The sequence below is a fragment of the Candoia aspera genome, chromosome 1 (genome assembly GCF_035149785.1).
Source record: "Candoia aspera isolate rCanAsp1 chromosome 1, rCanAsp1.hap2, whole genome shotgun sequence".
Lineage (NCBI taxonomy): Eukaryota > Metazoa > Chordata > Lepidosauria > Squamata > Boidae > Candoia > Candoia aspera.
In genome coordinates this window covers 174728330-174750696 of record NC_086153.1, presented here as the reverse complement: position 1 = coordinate 174750696, position 22367 = coordinate 174728330, and the positions used below count along the sequence as shown (strand labels likewise).

Sequence of the window (22367 nt, the reverse complement as noted above, 5' to 3'; positions counted from 1 at the left end):
AATACCAAGATTAAGAGAAGTCACTTTTCCTGTCCATTCAGCATTGGTCAGACTCACACTTCATCCAGGAAGAATATTTACAAACTAAAGCATGTCTAAAGGAGAGCAACTAAGATGATAAGGGACCTGGAAGGAAAAATGTATGAGGAATAGTTAGAGGCACTGGGTATATTTTGTTGAGATTTTCCTACTAACGATTAAGACTACTATTGTACCTAATCATTTTGGCCGGGTGAAGAGGTTGTATTTGATTGTCTCCTCTCACGTGCTTCATGCAAATTGCCTGGGGGGAGGAAACCTGCCCGGACTTGTTCTTACTTCCTTTTTTTTTCTCTCTGCCGGCATGTAGCAAGCCAGGTAGCTCTCAATGAGAGCTAAGTCCTTTAAATATGTTTTGCTTTTGTTTTGCTTTCTGTAAATAAATTATTTTTATAGAAATGCTTGGTGTGTGACTTTTCTGATCTCTCCTGGGCTAAAGGCTTTCCCAGCATTCTGCCAACATATTTAGCCTGGAGAAGAGTCAACTGCAGGGAACCATAAATACTTCTTTTCAGGTATCTGAAGACTGCCACGTAGAAGATGGGGCAAAAGTGTTCAGAATGGTTTCAGAAGACAGGACATGAATCAACTGATTTAAATTCAAAGTAGATTTTGCTTAGACATGAGAAATATTTCCTAATGATAAGAGCTGTTCAACAATAGAACAGAGTATCCTGAGAGGTGGTGGAAGCTCTTTCACTGGAGGTCTTTAAGCAAAGGCTCAGTGGCTATCTATCTGCCAGGGATACTGTAGTAGTAGATTCCAATACTGAGCAGGGGTTGGACTAGATTATCTCCAAGATGATTTCCGTTCTGTGATTCTTCGTTAAGGTTAGTCTTTCCTGGTAACTTTTTTGATAGAATGCTGATCATTATGACCTGGAAACTGAGTGGAAGTGATAATGGATATTACAGGTTCCATCAGAATGTGGATTATTAATGTTTTGCGGTATTTCATTGTGAGGGAATTAATCTGCTTCATTTAGTGTATGAGAAAGACATGCAGCAACAAAAGTGTAAAAGAAGCTATATGCTGGCTTTCATTAGCTGTGCATTACTTAGGAATGAAAAGCAGAGGTGTTATAAAGAAAAAAGAAATGGTTTGCATTATACCGACAGTAACAAATACTATGTGAGGAAGTGAGGAGATAGTACTGGCAAAATATATTGTTATGAACGATAACATTGTGAAGATTTGTCTACATTTTGATTTTGCTGTATGCCCCAGGAATAAAGAATTTTATCCCAACTCTTTATTACCTGTTTCAGTATAGATTTCTGCCAAGGGCTGATGTATTATTTTAGATGGCTTGGAAAGAGATTTGTAGGTACCTAGATCTAAAGGTACTTAACTGCATTCAGGAGATTTGAGAGAGAGAGGAAAAAAACACTACTTTTCAGTCATACATACAGCATTCAGATAACCTTGTTTCTGTACTTTAAAAAGAAAAGAAAGCTGTTCCAGCGAGTACAGAATAAGTAATTTCTGGAGTGCTACTGTGAAGAGAAGGGAAAGGAAGAAGTATGCAATACAGCATCAAATAATAGTTGCTATTCATCCTGCATAATCACACAGAATGCATGCAAGCATGTCGCCATTTTTACATCTACTACTCAAATTTAGTTGAGTTTTATGAGAATTAGTCTCCATTTCCTGCACTCTACTTCCTTCTCTCTTCACACGCAGTTGCTCAAGACTCCTGAACTTCTAGGCAATGGTTTGTTCTAATGATGATTAATTAAACTATACCAGGCTGTCAAGTCATGGCTTGACTGGCTCTCTCTTTGGTAAGAACATTGGAACACAACAATTCACCTATTTCAGTTAGCAGCTGAACATAGCTTAAAATAGATAGTAGCAGCTTTTGGTCTTCTTGAATGAAGACTTTTATCTGACAATTTTGTTGAGGTCTTCAAAATTAGCTCATTTTTAGGGAAAATAACACTAGCATACCATGAAAGAGTTTCTATTCAAAAACAGAGCAGCTGAATGGTTTCAAGTCATGATTTGACATGTTCTCTGTACTATCCAACCACCCTTAGATGAGGAAAGACTGCAATGCAGAAATAAGGGCTGCTGAAGTAATGTTATTGGCACAATCATTGACTTAAAATTAATTGATGGCACTATGTTTTTATTATGCGGAAAGGGCTGTGTAAGGATAATATCCATCTGGAAAGCTAGCAACTGATTTTCCCCCTGACTGCAAATATGTTTAGATCAGGGAAAGTAATTTATTTAGATCCTTAAAAGCATGCAAGTTTTTGGGGGGTTGTGGAAACAGGACCTTGGTTGATTAATTTGCTCTCTGTGAAGTGTTTTTGGTTAGGCTTTATACAGATAGAAAAATACTTTGAATTTTATTGAGATAATTGGTGGGGGGGGGAGAGATTCTTCATTGTGCTGTAGCTTCTCCAGATCTATTGTGTTAGAGCTCATACAAACTTAGTTTCCCCATCTCTCTCTGCAAAAATGAACAAGTGGTGCCAGATTTTATTTACACACACACACACACACACACACACAATGAGAAGCAGTACAGAGGCCACCTTGAAAGTAATGAATATATCTTCATTTGCCAAATGTATCATGCTAAAAGCTTTTTGTTTGGGGATGCCTGCTGGTGGCATATTTTAGGAAGTTTGACTAACTGTGCTAAAACAAATTTCAGCCAGTCTCTACTCATTGTTTCACCTAAATATTAACTAGTTCCATGTTAATGGCATCAAAAAATACTTGGGGGCAGTGTGTTTTCTCTGTGGGATTGCTCTGGAATTTCTTGCCAGTGGGAACCTTCCTCCAAATGTGAATGGGAGACATACGTGTATGTAGGGGACTGTCATGAGTACTGATGGTGAGCAGGAGGGGGCCACTATCCAAAAATGCATGTGTAGTTTAGACACTTTGAGCTGTCATTCAAAGAGACACACAACAGACCCGCCTTGACTTTTGGGGGTTTATCTTTCCGGGGTTTCCCACGCTTCAGCTTGGTAGGATTTTCTGTCTACTATAGCAATAATAAAGCACTAGAGACTTCTTCCTCGTCTCGGCGTGGTTCTTGCTTAGTCAGGACAGGGACGGGGTATTCAGTTCTGATTGGAGCCACGGGAATATTCTAGAATAGAGCCCCCTTTCATACTCCCAGTTGTGGCTACTTGTTGACAACCACAAAAAAAAAAAAAAAATCAGTCACAAGGTTAAGCCAGAAGAGAAACAAAATGCCCAGTTTGGCTAAAAATGCTATTGGTAAAACATGAATAATTTGGGTTTTTATACATTTAACATTGAAGTAGGATATTGTATCAGAATTGTATTTTATTATGCTTCCATTTTTGTGTACTGGAATTACTTTTATGCAGAAGTCCCAGCTGCTTTCCACTGAAATTGGATGGAAAAATATGTAGTATGACTGAAATGTCATCTTTGTTCTAAAATACTTCAATAATCCATACCTATTTCACTTTAATTTAATTGGGGTTTGAAATTTAGAATGTGTTGATATTTTATATTTATATATGTTTTGTGAATTAGACACCAAAAATAAAAACTTTGCAAAAAGAGTGCATCTGCTTTGAAAAATCGACTGCGGTCTGTTACTGATAGTGTATGACTCCTTCATTCAATGCTAAATCTGATTTATTTGTATTTTTCTTTTCCTTCCTTTCCTCCAGTGGCAGATGAAAGCCAAGTTGCCTTGTTGACCAGTCAGAAACTAGGTAAGATATTGTTTTGCCTTAGTTTTACTATGCTTTGCAATTAAAATATTATATAAAATACATAAAATAGTTTAGAGAATCACTTAAATTCCATTTAAAATTAATCTCCAATCTGTAATGGGAAATTAAGTTTTATTCTGTTTCTGGGATATTCATTGAAAATGGAACAATTTGCAAAAGCAGCAGTAGTATGACTTTTTAATTAAATACAATTATGTGTGCCAAGTAAACAGTTACATTTGAAAAAGCCATTAAAAATGAGGCTAGGGAGGAGAGGAAAATCCTGATGATAGTGGTAGGGAGTTTGGTTAGGAGTTCATTGCTCTCTTTTTTTTAGGTATTTTTACTGTATTATTTTAATGGTTGTTTTAGTTTGCCAGCTGGTTGGTTTAGTACAGTGTTTTTGAACCTTGGCAACTTTAAGAGGTGGAGAATTCTGGGAGTTGAAGTCCATACATCTTAAAAGTTTCCATGGTTGAGAAACACTGGTCTAGTATTTAAACCTTATCTGGGGCAATACAGGGGATGTATTACTTGCAATTTAATCTTGTAGGTGAAAGTACAGAGCTTCGATGATCTTTAGTGATCACTGAGATCACCCCAGCTGTGTAAAATACAGTTTTTCCTGGATTTCCAAGCTCATGGAGCAGCATCTTTATCTTGACCTTCCAGGTTTAGGTGACCTGCTGCTGGCAGCCTTGACTAAGTTTATGTCCTTCCCCTTTGTGTCACGTTACATAAACTTAATTCCATTTCTAGACTAAGCCCCAATTCTTTGTTTTCAGAAACTCAGTTCCAAACATGGGCTGGTTCCTAAATAAAACATTGGGTAACCTTACCTCACAGCAGCTATCACACAATTGATTCCCATCTGATCTGAAAAATAGAAGAATTAAAAAAAAACATATCTCTGTTATGTAGGGATTTTGTGATGGTTATGTGTTACTTCAAGTTCTAGACTGGAAGAATAGGATTAAAATGTTGTGACTAAAGCTTCTACTGCTCTTCACCTAACATCTTATGATAGAATTCTGGATCACTGTAAATACTGCTTTGGCTAGGGGAAAGTATTTGAAAACCTTATATGACTAAGGCCCTATTTTGCCATAGCTATCTACCACAGCACAATTTTGGAAGATCTTCCTATTTGTATTATGAGAGAATGGCTCTTATAAATGTAGAAAACTGTTTAGTTTTCCTTCTCTAGAAATGCAAATCATTCTCTTTGACAGAAGAATAGAATGAGAGTTGCTTACTTCATTTATCACAATTAAATCATGGAACCTTCAGAGAAGAACATTACAAATGTGAAAATCCTTAATTAATATCTGTTGAATTCTAACTAATAACGTGACATAGGTTGTTATCCTCTATTTCCCATCCCTATCCAATTTGATGTAGAAACGTTCTTGGAAATAGAAAAGCTTGTATCTGGAAAAAATGTTCACATGTTAGGAGAAACTAAATTCAGTGTATTCCAGGTCAAGTTTAGAAAACTACTTAATTTCTCTTTGAATAAAAAGCTTTGGGTTATTAATACCACAGTGAAAATCTCATAGATAAATATTTTAATGCCTTTTCTATTTAGCTTAGAAACTATATCCTTCTTTTAAAGGATATGTACAAAAGTGGCCGTTTTGAATAAACTTTGTTATAAGTTTTGCGAAATTAAAAAATGAAGGCTACATTGTCTGCTTTAATAATCATGGTGATAATATATTGTCAAAGCTTTATTTAAACAGAGTAACTGCACTATATCACTGACATTTTTCGTTAGATACTTTTAGTCAATACTTTTTGGCATTCGGCAATTTTCATTTCTGTGGTACAAGAATATAATCTTTTTAATTTCTCCTACTCTGTAGTTCTTCCCTTTACCTTCAGTGTACAAAAAATTGTTCTTCTATTTGAAACTGAGGATCTCACCTGGTACTGTCTTTCATCCTCCTCTCTGAAACCACTGTCAAAGAGAATCTCAGGCTGAAAATCTTTCCAAAAAGTGACTCATCAGTTGGAAATTGTGCCCTGCTACTCAGAAGGAGGTTTGCAAACATAGCAGCTGCATTTTGTTTGCCAAAAATAAATGAGAGCCCTTCCTGTCAATCCACATTGGAACAAGGCCCACTGCAGTCGTAATAGTTGGCAAGGAATTGTTTTCAAACCGAACAAGCTCTCATTTCCAATTTCCATGCCCAGGCAATGGGTGGGGCCCCGAGTCTCTTTTGCTTGTAATGGAGGTTTTTGTAAACCTCAAAAAGAGCCCAGCTGTGCCCTTTAGAGGCATATGCGTGTACACACAGATGCATACATACGCAAGATAGATAAGCAAACAGGCATACAAACGGACAGAGATGGAAAAAGCTGCTGTTCTGCATGCTGTCTCTCGTCTCTTATAGTTTACAGGATTATGCTGCTGTCTCAGTTTTGCCATGTCATCATCCCAGGTTATAGGCAAAGGGCTACATCACACTAGCTCAGCTTTTTCCAAGTGCAAGTTCTAATTTAGCACTGTTTTTAATAGCACACTCAAAGAAAACAAAACCCCCACAGAGATTCTGAATTTCTACTATGATGTTATTTGGATCTGTTTTCTTTGATACACCAATACCATGTTTGAGGCATAAAGAAAAGGAATGGTGATCTAGACTGGAATTGCTGGGGTTTTGTCTTGGCCAACAATTTACTTAAAGCTAAAAAAAATCTTCCAAAGCAGCTTTTAATGGTTACATACAACCAGAAAGGGATCCTTTGTAAAGTCAAGAGTTAGTTCTTAGAGTTCTAAAGTTACCCATTGCCCAATTAGCATGAGAGCAGCTGAGAAAGTGGGAGAGTTAAATGGGACTGGTCTGCTAGAATGGCAAAAGTATAATGAATTTCCAGCTACTTGGTGTCAGTTAAAGGAGGAAGCACCCAAATGGAGCTTGTATATCAGCAGATCTGGCCCCATCTGTTCCTCTGTAGGATCTTAGTAGAACATAAACCAGACATCTTCACGGAGCAGAGCGATTTAATCTTATCCATCAAGTGAATGTAAAAACACAGTGAAATAAATGACAGGGTAAACAGAAGCATTTATTTTTCCCAGCAGCATCCATCTCCAGTCTCTTACACTTTCAGACAATACATCCACTGGTAAAGGATGGCTGAGAGGCAGCTAAGCCAAGTTTCCTATGTAATCTCAGAAACACTCAAACTCTCTGCTGATCACAGCTTTTCTGCTGATTGTGTTTCAGTAAGCCAGGTTTCAAATCAGATTTGGCCACCAAAATGCCCAAGATGTCCATCTTAATTTAACTTGCTATAAATATATAGCTATTCTGTGTTACAGTGGTTATAAAGGCATAGATTGGAAGGATTTATGTACAAGCTATTGTTGGTATTGGAAAAATGCTGCCCTTTCCCCCCTTTTATGCAAAGTCACAAATGGTATTCCATTAGCCTCCCAGCTATTTGCTTTATTTTCATTTTTCATATGGTTCTTTCTGATTATTTAATGCTTGGGACTAGTCTTAATATGTATTGACTGTCTGCTAAAGTCTCTGCTGACACAGCTCTTTAAAATGATGCAGAGAAAGCTGATGAGTTCTTCTTTACGAGCTTTGACGTATTAATTAGTAAAATGGACTAAAAGGAAGAAACCTTTCCCATATTCTGTTTTAATTTTCTAAAACACATGTATTTTGAGACTTTAAATGAAGAGCTGCATCAAAGGATTAATACATGTTGGGAAGTTGTACATTCTAGTAGATTAATACATTGATCTCTGTTGGTTTTGGGACCCCAGTCCTTACAACATCAGGCTGTCTTTCTCATGCCAGCAAGAGGGTCTCCTCCTTTTATAAAGTTATCTTATAAAGCTGTGTAGATCGTCCTTACAAAAGTACCCTGGAATCAGTAAAACATTAATAGTCAATTTTTTCAGGTTGTAAAGTTGTAAATAACTTACGAAGTACTATTTGACATGTTCCATTAAATGTGGCTATCATCTGTATTATATAATGCCTATATTATGATGCTCTCAAGTAGCTCATAACACAATAGCTTCCTCTGTGTTTCCCAGCAACTGGTTTCAGTGGCATGTTGCTTTGGCACTGAAGACAGAAGACAGCCTTATCTTCTATAAATTGGTCTGATCCCCATTTTAAAGCTAAGACATTAGTTATCTAACTTCATTTTCCTTTGCCTTTTCTGAAATCTATTTGTTCATCTGGCATTTCTTTCTCCATGTATGGGTCTATAGTTGTTTGTAAGGTCTTAAAGCTTTGTGAGAAAAATCAGTAATTTGTAAAGTAATTTTCCTTGGTACAGGTATATACAAAGATATTTTCAATCTTTAGGCCGCACATCTTTTTCCATACTTGTTGATATAGAGCAGTTAACACTTTAACTGCCTCTTCTCCCACAGCATTAAACAGTTTAGTATATGCTTCATCTGTACCTTTCCTATTTTACAGCTGGTCTATTGCTTGCTAGTTCTTGTATTATCTATTGGCCTATAGTCATATCATACTTTTTAGTGGAGTTGGTTCATGAATATGTTTTGTCTCCATCATTCTACAATCCCATTTGTAACAGAATTCAGCATGATCTTTCTATCTTCCTTACATTAGAGATGAAAATATTAGATCTCTTCCATGATTACATATTATAGATTTGTTTTTAATTGTTCCATTTATTTCTACTCTGCATGGGTTCAATGTTAGCTGCTCACTTGTTATGAATGGAGCAGCATACAAGCTGAAGCAAACAAGTACAATGAACAAATTAGTGTTGAATAACTTAGCTGTAACTTGTCCTGTGATTTTTCTGAACTTCTAAAAAATGGCTTTCGTTTGTCATTTCATGTTTGGAATTGACACTCTCTACTCAGACACTTTATTGTCCTTTCTGCTACTCCAAACTTTCACCATCTTTCTGTAGCTACCATGATAACTTGTTCTAAAAGCTCCTTGCTGGCCTACCTATTCTCTCAATCCATAATGTTGACCAATCTTTGGTATGTTCCACAATAATCCATATGAGAGGTGACTAAAGGATGAGTGACCGTGAGCAGGACCTCCCAGTCCAGGAACAGGTAACAGGTGCACAACACATAGTTGTGCAAGAGTCCTCCTGGCCAACCAAAGCCACTCAGTCTTGCGTGGGTTGAACTGAAGCTTGTTGTTCCCCATCCAAACCCACACAGCCTCCAGGTACCGAGACAGAACCTCCACAGCATCACTTAGTTGGCCTGGAATAAAGCTGGGAATCATCAGCATACTGATGATACCTCACCTCATGATGTCAGATAACCTCACCTGGTAGCTTCATGTAGATATAAAACAGGAGAGGAGAAAGTACCAAACCCTGTGGCACCCCACAAAGCAGGGACTGAGGGCGGGACCTTTCTCCCCCAATCAACACTGACTGAAACTGGCCCTGAGGAAGGAAGAGAAGCAGCACAATAAAGTACCTCCCATACCCAACCATCAAAGCTGATCTGGAAGGACACCATGGTCAATGGTACTGAAAGCCTCTGCAAGGTCAAGAAGAGCAGGGATGGACACATTACCCCCATACTGCTCCTGCCAGAGGTCATCCAAAAATGCAATCAATGCCATTTCAGTTGCATATCCAGGCCTGAGTCCAGACTGAAAGGGGTCCAGATAATTCGCTTCATGCAGGATCCTTTAAAGTTCCTGTGTGACCACCTTCTCAACAACCTTCCTCAAAAAGGGAAGGTTGGAGGCTGGATGAAAATTGTCCAGAACAGTTGCATCTAACAAATCACTGCCTCTTTAAGAGGAGGAGGAACAACCCCCTCACTCAAGGAAGAATTCACCACCATTAGCACCCAACCACATGTCACATCCTGGGTGGCCAGGATGTGTAGGACTAGGCACATTTGTATCATGTAGTAGGACTAGGCACATTTCAAAAATGATTCAGAAGTAGTTTGGACTTCTGCACCTCTGCTACTCCTTAAAGTGCTACTCTTTTTTCAGACTTCCATGTGAGTCTGAAAAAAGGTGCAATTGCATAAAGATCTGATTTCTTAAAGTAAATGCAACTCTTAAAAATAGCTGATTTTTTTTTCCAGGCTCATACAGAAGTCTGAAAAAAGTAGGGTTGTTTTAACATGTATCCAGGCAAGACAACATACTTTGATGAGATGTAACATTAAATTAAAAATAAATACTAAATAATTAATTCAGCTATACTTTCTCATTAAGATTCTATTACAATGGCTTTAAATAGTGTTCAGAATCTTTTGGAGAAATTTGATGATCTTTTAAAATTGCATATGATTCTAGTGGTTCTAGTGTAAATATTTTTTCATGGTTGTTTGTATTATCACTCTTTTCTACACTGCGTGAGAATTTATCAAATTTCTGTAGCTTGGGGATTGTGTTGTGGGTCATCACATTTATACAAGACTGGTTATGTAATTTGTAGGAAAGGGATATAAGGGCTAATGTAAACAATACCTCTCCTATTCTACATATATCACTGGGATTGCCTCTACCTTCTCTGCACTTAAAACTGTCCACCAATTTCCTCCCGCCAAGGACTCTTGGCCTTCATCACAAACTCATTCTTCCTCAGTCTACCTGATACCTTTTGGAAAAGATAACTAGAATACCAGACCTTCAGTGAGGATTCATGGCAAACTAGACATCCCTGAAGCAGTGGGAACGGCATTGTGGCGATCATCGACAGCCAGACAGTGAATTCTAGCCATTGAAATCTCTCTGGAAAAAGGAGAGAACATGAGATCTCCTACTTGCACTCCGGGCAGTTGCTCCTCATGAGTAGACTGCAGGAACTGAAGTTTTTGCAGCCAGCTTGTGAGTTAAGGGATTTCTACCAAGCTCACAACCATAATATAGCTTACATTGACATGGGATTCACTGAGCCTCATTTCTTAACCACTTATGGAAATTGCTTCTTAACTGGAATAAACAGCAAAAGGGTGATTAGGACGTCAATTTTGGAAAGTTACGAATGGACTAAGGGTCCAGATGGATTTGAAATAAGGTTTTGAAATTATAAGAATCCTTCCTGTGGGAAAGGACTGTTGTTTTGAATTCTTTAAAAAAACATGATAGGATGGGACTTTGAGGGTTGGACACTAGAGAAAACTAGAAGGAACTAAAGGTTACAATTAAAGGAGAAGAACACTTAAATTTGACTTACAGAATGGAGCAAAATACTTTAACATCAGATGTATTGAAGGTTATTTGTGAACAATGGACCCAGAAGTTAATTTTTAAAATGTCTGCCATTATAGATAGATTGTGTTTAAAAGATGTTATGGAAGAGGAACAAGTTATACCAGACAAGACTGAGACTGATTTCAAAATTAAAAAATGACAGGCTACAAGAACGGTCTGGAAAAAGATGCTACGGTGGATATACAAATGAAATCGGCTGATGTCTTAATAATTAAAAGGGATATACAAATAACAAACCAAGAGAGTGACCTGGATAACTTTCCTATATTAGATTTACAAAAGGGTTTTGTTAAAGTTTTGAAGGATTTTCTGAGAAGGGACAAAGTAAAAAATGAAAAGAAATCAAGTTCTAGGACAGTATTTGAAGGGATTAAAGATCAAGATTGTTAAAAATAAAAAGAAGGAATATAAAGTTGGTTTATTTGATCAAAGTTAAAATAGATACATTGTTATCGCTAGTAACTGTTAATGGACTTTTGCTGACCAGGACTGAATGATGAGGCTTTAAAGATTTGCTCATAGATAAGAGATGGGATATGGGAAGAAGAAATCATTTTTTGTATTTTAAGAGAAGGTGGTAAGTTACTAAAATTGTTCATACTTGTTATGATGAAGGGGGGTGTCATTTCTTTATATATTTCTTTTCTTTTTCTTTACTATATTCTTGTTTTCTTTTCTTCCTATTTTCTTTTTTCCTTCTTTTCTGCACTTCCTATTTTTTCTTTATATTCTTTTATTTTTTTAGTTTGTATTAGTGTTTATTTTTATTGTAATGTTTAATAAAATTACTAAAAAAAAGAAAAGATAACTAGAATACCAAGTACCACTAAATTAAAATTGTGAATATAGTTTTGCAAAATATTGTAGATTTATCAATATAATTTGGCTAAATGAAGATGTTTACAGGCAAGAAATGGATCCAAGATTTCATCCAGATTCCCTTAAAATTTTGTGTGACCCACTGATTTGATATAGAAACGTTGAGAGCAATTGTGTATTTATACTGAAACTTAAAGGAGATGCATTCATTGGAATACACACTGTTCCATATTTTAGCACCCATTTTATTTTATTTTTTTGTATTTTATGTTATCTTACAGTATTTTATCTCATTCCATTTTATCTTTTCTATTTTATCTGGAGTGCACAGACCATTCTGCACACTTGTAGTCCATTTGTCAAAAGGGTGACTTTTGTTGTTCACACCAAAGAAGTTCATCCTATCCTCTCTAAAGGTAGCTTTTGTAACCCACTCCAGTGGATTAACAGAAAGGGTTACATTTCAAATAATCCTCTGTCATAGAGGTGGTTAACCTTGAAAACCCTGGACCATGCTTGACATATTTTGAGGAAGTGAGAGGGCAGGGCAGGGCAGTAATGCAAAGTAGGAAGGGCACACTGGGCAGGGCAATAATGCACACTGGGCAAGGCAGTAATGCAAAGTGGGAAGGACTAGGATTTTCAGTTGTTTCCCCTCAATTTTCACCCCCTTTTGGGGGGTTGTTTTTGAAGCTATATTAAGTTTTCTGTTTGCCCTACAGCTTTCATGCATTTCAAAATGAGAGTAACGTTGTTGCCAATTTGGGCCATTATGGTCTAAGGGGACTCCCAGACCACAAAAACAGTGTTTGGAGGTTTCATGCAGTTCTGGGACCTCAAGTTGGCCAACCATATTTCTTTCCATACAGGTGAAGTCAAGCAAACAATGCTGAAGCTGTTTTTCAAGTTACCTTATTTTATTCGATCTTATTTTATTGTGGCTGACATCCACTGTTTCTTGACTAATCAATAAAGTTACTTACTTACTTACTTATACTTTGTGGTTAGACAGTATGTATGTATGTATATATGTATGCATTCAATTTATACAGCCACCCATCTCAAACCAGTGACTCTGAATGGCGAACAGTCATAAAAAACATTCAAACAAGTAAAACATCACAAAAGAAATTAATACAAATAGCAGCCAAGAGATATTAAAACCTGTCGGTGTCAGCTTAACCAGGAAATGGGGCCCTTCGCACACTTGGGACTCCAGGCACATAGCCAGTATACTGTAAGTTCAGTAATGCTGAACATCGGTGTCCAGTTTAACAAGGAAGTCACGTCTTCTTGTGACTTCATGAATAGGTCCATATTATTTCTTGGCAGGATACAAAAGTAGTTTGCCATTGCCTTTTTCCAGGGCATTTTCCCAGTTAACTCACAGAACTAATATTCCCTGGAGATTTCCCATCCAAGTACTTACCAGGCCTGCTTAGCTTTCCAGACCAGAGAAGGTGGGCCAGATGCTGCCACTTCCTGAGGTGGCCTACTTCATCTAATGTTAGAAAATCTAATCAAAATTGCAGCATTTCTTAAACGTTTGGAATCGCCCTTTACATACATTTTACCTACCCAGACTTTCTTCATCAGCTGTTAATCATTTGGGGAAAAAAAAAGTCTCCTGTAAAAATCAGTTTCAGATACTCTCTTTAATTTAGATTAGCCTGTGTTTAAAGTAGGACCTAACCCTTTGACATTAATCATTAACAGTTTAAACAGAAAACAAGGAAAAAATAGTTTGTCTGTTTGTTTATTTGTTTCTCATATTTCTACACTGCCCATCTCGCAAGCGACACTGGGCAGTTTACAATTTAGTTAAAATAACAAGAGATTAAAAATATAAAAAAATACGTCATAAAAATATAAATGTGAAATATAAAATATAGAAAAAATATTTAAAACTTACATAAAATATAAATTCCTTGGAGCCACATCACAGCACCAACAGCAATATAATCACTTTAGGTAAATTAAAAATAACAAATCAATAAATAAATTTTAAACAGCATACTTCCAAATGTGTAGAAGTCTTCCTTCTTGCACAATTATATACATAATAGTAATAATTCCCTCTCACCATTGCTATTCATATTTATCCCAGTATCAATTATTTTGAATAAAACATATCATAGATATCAGACACTGAAGCTCAGTTAAGCTTTTTCATCTCCTGTATATGGATGAGCTGAAACTATATGGAAAGTCACAATTAGAAACTGAAGCATTACCTTATAAAGTCCAAATTTATAGCAATGACATTGCCATGGATTTTCAGTTAGCTAAATGTGCATCATTTAGGAAAACTGGTGAAAAGCGTTGGAACTGAAATGCCAGATGGAAACTAAGTGAGAAGTCTTGCACTAGAAGATAGTAACAAATATCTGAGCATCCTACAAGCAAATAACATTAGACATGTGGAAGTCAAAGCCAACATAACCAAGCCAACATAACCAAGAAACACATAAGGGAAAGAAGAATCCTAAAATCTAAGTTTTAACAATGGAAATATTATTAAAGCCATCAATGCCTGGATTATCCCACTTCTTCAATACTCTGCAGGAATTACAATCTAGATACAAGCTAAGTTAGAAGCACTCAACTGAAAGACTTGGAAAATTATGACCATCAACCATATAGTACACCCACCTGGTGCAACTGAGAGGCTGTATTTGCCCCATAGTGAAGGCAGACATGGAATGCTGCAATTGCAGCAAACAGCTGAAGAAGAAAAAAGGACTGGGGCTGAATATACTAAGGGTACCCAAGAAGATAAACTAAATGACCTAATAAAGAAAGGTGTATTGAACAGCAGTGCAACCCAAAATATATCTCAGAATGAGCAGCTGGTGCTGTGAAGGGCACAACTGTCAAAAGAAGCCATTATGTGGCCAGCACTTTAACATCACCCAGTGGCTACTATGTGTTGTTGTTACTATGGCATGGCGTACATAATTTACCTCAAGTGGTAAATACTTAATTTTGGTTTAATATTTTCATCAAAATTGAATTTTAAAAAGATTTTTAAAATGGTGGAGATGGGAAAGTATACACAAATGGAACTATAATCATTAACGTATGCGCTGGAAAGCATGAATTTCCATGCAAAGACAAAAATACAGGGAGGTGGGTTGTTTAATTGGGTGGTCCCTCATTTTCAGATGTTTTATTTAGTGATCTACAGTCACAGAAAATTTAAGAAATGCTGCTGTAGACAGTAAGAATGATGCTGCCAATGTACAGTGATAAAGAACTTCACTGCCCTTGATATGTTAACACCTTCTCAAAGTATAAATGGCTGAGTGTGTAGCTGCACGTGCTTTTGAAGCAATAAACTTTACTCAAAAGGTTATAAGAAAAAGAGAAACCTGTTTCAAATAGTTTTAAAAATATGTTTATCCTAGTTGCAGAATGAATATTGTGTCTAGGAGGGTTTTTTTTTCTTTTTTGGAGCCCAAAGCATTCTATTTCTAGCCTTTCCACCTTAGAATACTTCAAGGAGTTGTTTTATAGGCCAAACTCTTACATTCATCTGAATTATAATTCTTATCTCAACATTTCTAGTTCATGTTGGATTGAACACATATCTGTAGGAATTTAATTCTACATCAGGTCACCTGTTTATTTTAATTTTCAAAGGGGCACATTTGAGTGGATTATAAAAAGGGAACAGAACCTGCTTGAAGAATTAAATACATCAGAATTGTTCTTCATGTAATGCTTAAATCTCAGATGCCACACTGAACAATACATTGTACGAAAAACTGTTATAGCAAGGAAGAGGCTAAAATGAACCTGCTTAAAAATGTGATGAATCAGAACCAGTAAGTATTACAAGCTTGTAAGAAAGTATATTTTAAATGAATTTAGCTATTTCAAGGCACAAAGATTTCTCAGTGACTGTGTTTTTTCCCATTATTATTTCATCCTGGGTACAAAATTTTTAAGCGGAAAAGGGTATTCTAATAGCATATGCCTTTTAGTTTGTGGGATACGGGGAACAATATGTTGGCTTGCAAGGTCGTCCCTTGATTACACGTCCTAGTTTGCATAGAATAGTCTGAATATGCTTGGGGCAAAACTGGGTTTTGGTTGTACTTGTGATCTATAGGACAAAATGTGTCTACACTGACTGGTTCGCAGGGAATTATGCATGTGGCATGGAAACGATTAAGGGTGGTAATGTAAGCTGCATCTTCTCTTTCTTACTAAAAAGCATTATATGAAAGTGTCAATTGACCAAAGTCATAATTGGTGTCTGAGGTCAATATTTACAGACCCGTGTGGTGATGATCGTAACATATTCAAGATTGGAACTTGGAATGTAAGAGGAGTAAATGGCAATGTGAGTGAATTAGCAAATGAAATGGAAGAAAAATAAATCTGTATCCATGAAACTAAGAGAAAGGAAGGATGTAATAGTTCTGAATGAAGTTGGCTTGATCTTTTACAGTGGCATTGAATACATGCAGAGAATTGAAGGTATAGTTTTAATTATGAATAAAAGAGCTAAAATGTTAGTAAATATGAATATGTGATTTAAACATATGTTTAAGCAAAAATTTATATTTATTTCCACATGATAAAGTTATGATTGATTTGATTGTTTATAATAAAATATTGAAAAAAAACAGTGAAGGATACAGTGGTGATGAGATGTTCTGTATGTGGGACAGATTAATTTTTGATAGTGTCAAGAATTGATCTTGGGAAAACAGGCATGGAAGGAAAGGAAGGAAGTAAAAGTAAAACCATTGCATGGAGAGAAAGTATGACTACTTTTTTAAAGGCAAATTGACAAAATGAATGGAAAATAAACATAAGGAAATAGGATGTGGCAGCTGCTTGGAAGAGAGTAAAAATCATTGTGTTCCAGAGTGTACCACAGAAATGTGGAAAGTATGAAAGAGGATACTTGATGGAACAATGAAGTGAAGTGAAGTGAGGAAAAAATGTGTAGAAAAGAATACTTGCTGCAAAAATAAGTGTGAGAGAAAGTTATTGTATGTCTACACAGAAAGAAATATAGTTGCATATAGTCAAAGAGAGCATGGAATAGTTAAGATTAAAAGGGGCAGGCAAATGCAGAGTGATATGGAGGGAAATAAAAATGGTTTTGGAAGTGACAGGAGAAAGCTAAACACAGAGCCTCCAACAGACTGAATGGAATTAAAAATAAAGAGATGAAATAATTTGGGTTGAAACTGAAGTGAAGAAAAATTGGAAAGAGTATTTTATAGATTTGTATGGAATGATAATGGTATGTCAAAGAATGGAACTGAAACAAATGCTGTAAATGATAGTATCCAAGAAAAAAAATGATGAAAAGGAAGTCATAAATGCTGCAAGGATGTTGAAAAATGGTCTAAATGTGTAACTGGAGAAATACTAAAATATGGACATGGTTTGGTTAGGGAGTAGCTCTGTGAGACAAAGTGAGGTGAAAATTTTAAGGAACCAAAGCAAAGGATGAAATGCTGTATAGCCATGTTGGAAGCAAAGATGGTTTGCAAGGAAACTATGGGGAAGTTTAGGGAATAGTGTTGTTAAAAACCAGTTTTAGTTTTGTTTCCCTTTGCAATATTCTGTCTGTCTTTGCTTGCCCTGTTGAAGAAAAATCCATAAGGAGAGAACTTCTGTTGAATCAGATCAAAATAATTTCACAATCTTGAAAAGCTCGGTAAGTTGGAACATTTATTATGTAAAGGAATCTTCATCCTTATATTTTATTTGAAGGGTGGTGTATACACCTAAAAGCAAAATTGTCTGATAGTCCTCACCTGTATAAAGCAGGGGACCCCAAACCCCAGGCTGTGGACTGGTACCAGTCCGTGGCCTGTCAGGAACCGGGCTGCACAGCAGGAGGTGAGCGGTGGGCGAGTGAGTGAATTTACAGCCTGAGTATTTACAGACGCTTCCCATCACTTGCATTACCACCTGAGCTCCACCTCCTGTCAGAGAAAGCAAGCCCATTGGCTGCTATCTCCAAACGGTGCGAAGAAAATAGAATAAAAGGTCGGGGAAAAGAGGAAGCTCTTGAATCATCCCAAAACCACCACCACCCTCCCAGTCCGTGGAATAATTGTCTTCCACGAAACTGGTCCCTGGTGCCAAAAAGGTTGGGAACTGCTGGTATAAAGGACTTCCAAAAATGGAAGTTTCAGACTAATGTTTTTTATTTAAAAAAATAAATTCCCTCCTCACCCCTATGGGTGTTATGTGTCTTCCTCAACCTTGGGTCCTCTACCAGAGGCCTGGGAGTTTGAGGGTTCTGCGCAGTATCTTAGCTGTTCCTAGCATTGCACTCTTCTGGACATGTTGCTCCTGGGATCTGTTGGATTAGGATTCACAGCCCCGAGTGCTCCTACCACCACTGGGACCACTTTGGCCTTCACTTTCCACATCCTCTCTAGTTCCTCCTTCAGGTGCTAGTACTTCTCCAGCTTCTCATACTCCTTCCTGATGTTGCTGTCACTTGGCACTGCCACATCTATCACCACTGCCATCTTCTGGTCCTTGTCTACTACCACGATGTCTGGTTGATTGGCCAGTACCTGCCTGTCCATCTGGATCTACAAGTCCCACAGGATCTTAGCCGTGTCATTCTCCACGACCTTCTGTGGAATCTCCCATCTGGACTTGGGAAGGTCTAGCCCATATGCTGTGCAGATGTTCCTGTACACAATGCCACCTTCTTGGTTGTGCCATTCAGTGTATGCTGTTCCTGCCTGCATCTTACACCCTGCCACTATGTTTTGGACATGTGTTAGACTCTCTCTGAGGCCTCTCTGCAAAGTCTGCACCTCGGGTCCTATCTAGTGTGGTAGACCCCTGCTTCTATGGATCTGGTGCTTAGTGCCTGTTCTTGTGCTGCCATGATCAGTGCCTCAGTGCTGTCTTTTAGTCCAGCCCTTTCCAGCCACTGATAGGATTTCCCAGTGTCAGCCACCTTAGCTATCTGTCGATGGTACATCCCATGCAGGGTCTTGTCTTGCCATGGCATTTCCTTTGCTTGATCTTTCTTCCATGTCTGCTGCTGCTTCAGGCATTCTCTCAGCAGCTCATCTTTAGGTGCCATCTTACTGTTATACTCCTGGATGCTTTGGGTCTCATCCAGGACAGTGGCTTTGACACTCACCAGACTCCGCCCACCCTCTTTCTGGCTGGAGTACAGTCTCTGGGTGTTGGACTTGGGGTGGAAGCCTCCATACATTGTGAGGAGCTTCTGGGTCTTCACGTCAGCAGTCTCCATGTCCTCCATTGGCCAGCTCACTGTACCGGCAGGGTATCTGATGACTGGCAGGGCATGGATCTTGTTCTTCCCATTGAGCTGGCTCTTCAGGACCTGTCTTATCCTTTGGTGGTACTTGGATGTTGCTGTCTTCCTTGCCTCCTCATCGTGGTTCCCATGTAACTGTGGGATACCAAGGTAGTTTTAGCTGGTCTGTATGTCTGCTATGTGGCCTGCTGGTAGTTCCACCCCATCAGTCTTAATTACCTTCCCTCTCTTTACTACCATCCGGCCACACTTCTCCAGTCCAAATGACATCCCAATGTCCTTACGGTAGATCCGTGTCAGGTGGATCAGTGAGTCAATGTCTTGTTCACAGTTAGCATACAGCTTTATGTCATCCATGTAGAGGAGATGGCTGATGGTAGTTCCACTCTTGTATCTGTATCCAGTTCTTGTGATAATCTGACTGAGGGGATTCAAGCCCATGCAGAACAGCAGTGGGGACAGTGCATCACCTTGGTATATGCCACACTTGATGGCCACTTGTGCAGGCTGCCTTAAGTTGACCTCCAGTGTTGTCTTCCACAGTCCCACTGAGTTCTTGAGGAAGGTCCTGAGTGTGTCCTGTGACTTTGTATAGTGCCAGGCATTCATAGATCCATGTATGTGGCATTGAGTCATAGGCTTTCCTGTAGCCAATCCAGGCTGTGCTCAGATTGGTCTGTCTAGACCTTGAGTCTTGGGTGACTGCTCTATCTATGAGCAGCTGGTGTTTGGAGCCTCTGGTGTTGTTCCCAATGCCCTTCTGAGCTGTACTCATGTATGGGCCTATATGGTCCTGCAGTTTGGCAGCTATGATGCCTGATAGGACTTTCCATGTTGTGGGGAGGCAGGTTATTGGCTGGTAGTTGGATAGTGTTGTTCCCTTGTTGGGGTCTTTCATGATCAGCATTGTCCTACCTTGTGTTAGCCAGTCTGGGTGGGAGCCTGCTGCTTGCAGCTGATTCATCTGTGTTGCTAGGTGTTCATGCACTGCTGTCAGTTTCTTTAGCCAGTAGGTGTGGATCATGTCTGGGCCAGGTGCTGTCCAGCTCTTCATGTTCTTGACCCTCTGTTGGATGTCTGCTACTGTGATGGTGACTGGTTCCTGCTCTGGGAGATTTCTGTGGTCTACTCTCAGGTCCTGCAGCCACTTTGCACTGGTGTTATGTTTCTTCTTTTTCTCCCATATGTTCTTCCAGTACTGTTCAGTTTCTGCTGTTGGTGGTTCTGCTGTTGCACTGCAGTTGGGAGTACACCTCGGATGGTTCTTTGGCGAACAGGGCATTTATCTTCTTGGCCTCTGCTTCTCTAGTGCATCTCCTTAGCCTGGCAGCCAGTGCTGTGAGCCTTTGTTTAGCAGTCTCTAGGGCTTCAGATGGAGTCAGGCCCTTGTATTTTTTCAGTAGCCAAGTCTTATCCTTAATCTCCACACCCTTCTGTAGCTCCACCAGCTGACTAACTTCCCTCCGAGTTGCCTTGATCTTAGCCTCCAACCTCATTTTCCAGGGGGGTTATGTACTGCAGTTCTTGATCATGTAACCAAGCATCTCCAGGATTACAGCAGCTGTAGCATATACCAGTTCATTGGTTTGAGTTATGGTGGTAGTAGGGATTGTCGTGAGGGCTCTGTTGGCATCTTCTAGCATAGTATCTGATGGTACTTCTCCACTGAGCCTTAGTAATCGGTCTCAAGAGTTGACTGTAGCTAGTTTATCCATGAACTTTTGCCTCATATCAGCTGCTGTGCTCTGTAATGGAGGGGGTGGCAGTGATGTTCCAGCTTCAGGTGTTGGCTGCACCTCCAGTTGTTCTTCTGGATCTTCTTGAGTCTGGGATATAATGTGTAGTTGGTCTATCTCAAGCTGTGAGAGCAGCTTCCTCTTCACTATGTTGAAGCATTGGGTAACTAGCTGTTTCTCAGTTAGTGTGGATGCAGGTCTTCTGTCCATCCATAGTTCCCTCATGCACTTCATATATCCCCTCTCATTAGGTCTGCTGTTGTAGTAGCATTCCATCAATTCCAGGTTCTCTTGTCTCATCCAGGTATGGTTTGTTCCAATAACCCACTTATCAGATTGTCCTGGTTCCCCAACATCTGATGCGGACCTTGTTAATCCAGGCGACGTCTGAGCTGGCATGACTCTCTTAGTTCATGTCACTCTCATATTTGAGGTAGACAGGTGAAGCGTTAGGGGGTCTTTGCCCAAGGACCCCTACTGGTAAGGTAGTTAGAGCTGGGATTTGAACCCTGGTCTCCCACTTCAAAGGTGGCACTCAAACCACTCCAGCCTCTCTTTACTATACATATACTCTATCCAACCACATGCGCATGTGTGTGTGTCTGTATATATACACACACAAATACATACATACTACTTGCTTTCCATTCAAACTATTATCCCAGTTTTTTCTTCCATATGAATTCTTGGTTGAAAACCATCAAAGCTGATGGTTACCATTGCATTATGTGATTATCTTAAATCAGGAATAGGCAACTTGGTGCCCTCCAGGGGATGTTGGTTCCCATCAGTTCCCTACAGTATGGCTGTAGGAAGTAGATTGTGGAAACTATAACTCCTGGGGGAGATGGGCAGTAATTAAATTTGAATAATAAATAAATAAATAACCCAAAGCATGTGAAAATACCAAGTTGGGTGCTCTTTTTGTTATGAAAACTCTTTGGCAAGTATGTTCAGGAAAAACAAAACAATCACAGGAAAAAAGAATGAGCAGATATGTTGATGTGATCCCTTTAGGATAAAAAGGGATCATGATTGCATTCTAGAAATACATGAAAGATTCTACAGAAGAAAGAATCAAGCTATTTAGGATAAATATCAGTATGCTTTTTGACATTTCTCCAAGTCTTCCTTAAATACTGAGAATTAAAAACAAATGCCAGCATTTAACATTCTGACATCTAAAGTATCTTATTTGCTGACATTTTGTCATTTAAATAGGCTGCTTTGGGAATTTGCAGCAGATACTAGGAGTCTACTCCATCCCTTAATTATGGTTTACGTACTATCTAGTTTGAATGTAATCTAGGACAATATAAGGTAGCCTATGCTGTGTTTGAGAGAATAGAGTCTGTGGTTTTCTGGAACATTTATCATCTTTGCTTCCTTTTCTTTCTTCTTAGCTTGATGGACTTGATCAAAATAATCATGTCTATAGATGAGCGATTTGAGCTTTGAGAAAAGACCTCTTGCCAACCATCTGTCCATTGGAATGTAGCCTAGGTTTTCTTAATGCCTGCTAGGAATGTGATAGTTACCTAGCACTGGCTTCAGGCACAA

At 38.5% G+C, this 22367-nt stretch overlaps 1 protein-coding gene across 1 annotated transcript in view; it reads left to right on the top strand.

Moving 5' to 3' along the window:
* PARD3B (par-3 family cell polarity regulator beta) overlaps positions 1-22367 on the top strand; it is a 569932-nt gene that overhangs the window by 275479 nt on the left and 272086 nt on the right. Inside the window, exon 16 of the mRNA XM_063317964.1 lies at positions 3712-3756. Coding sequence (XP_063174034.1) covers positions 3712-3756 — 45 coding nt within the window. The remainder of the gene's footprint in view (positions 1-3711; positions 3757-22367) is intronic.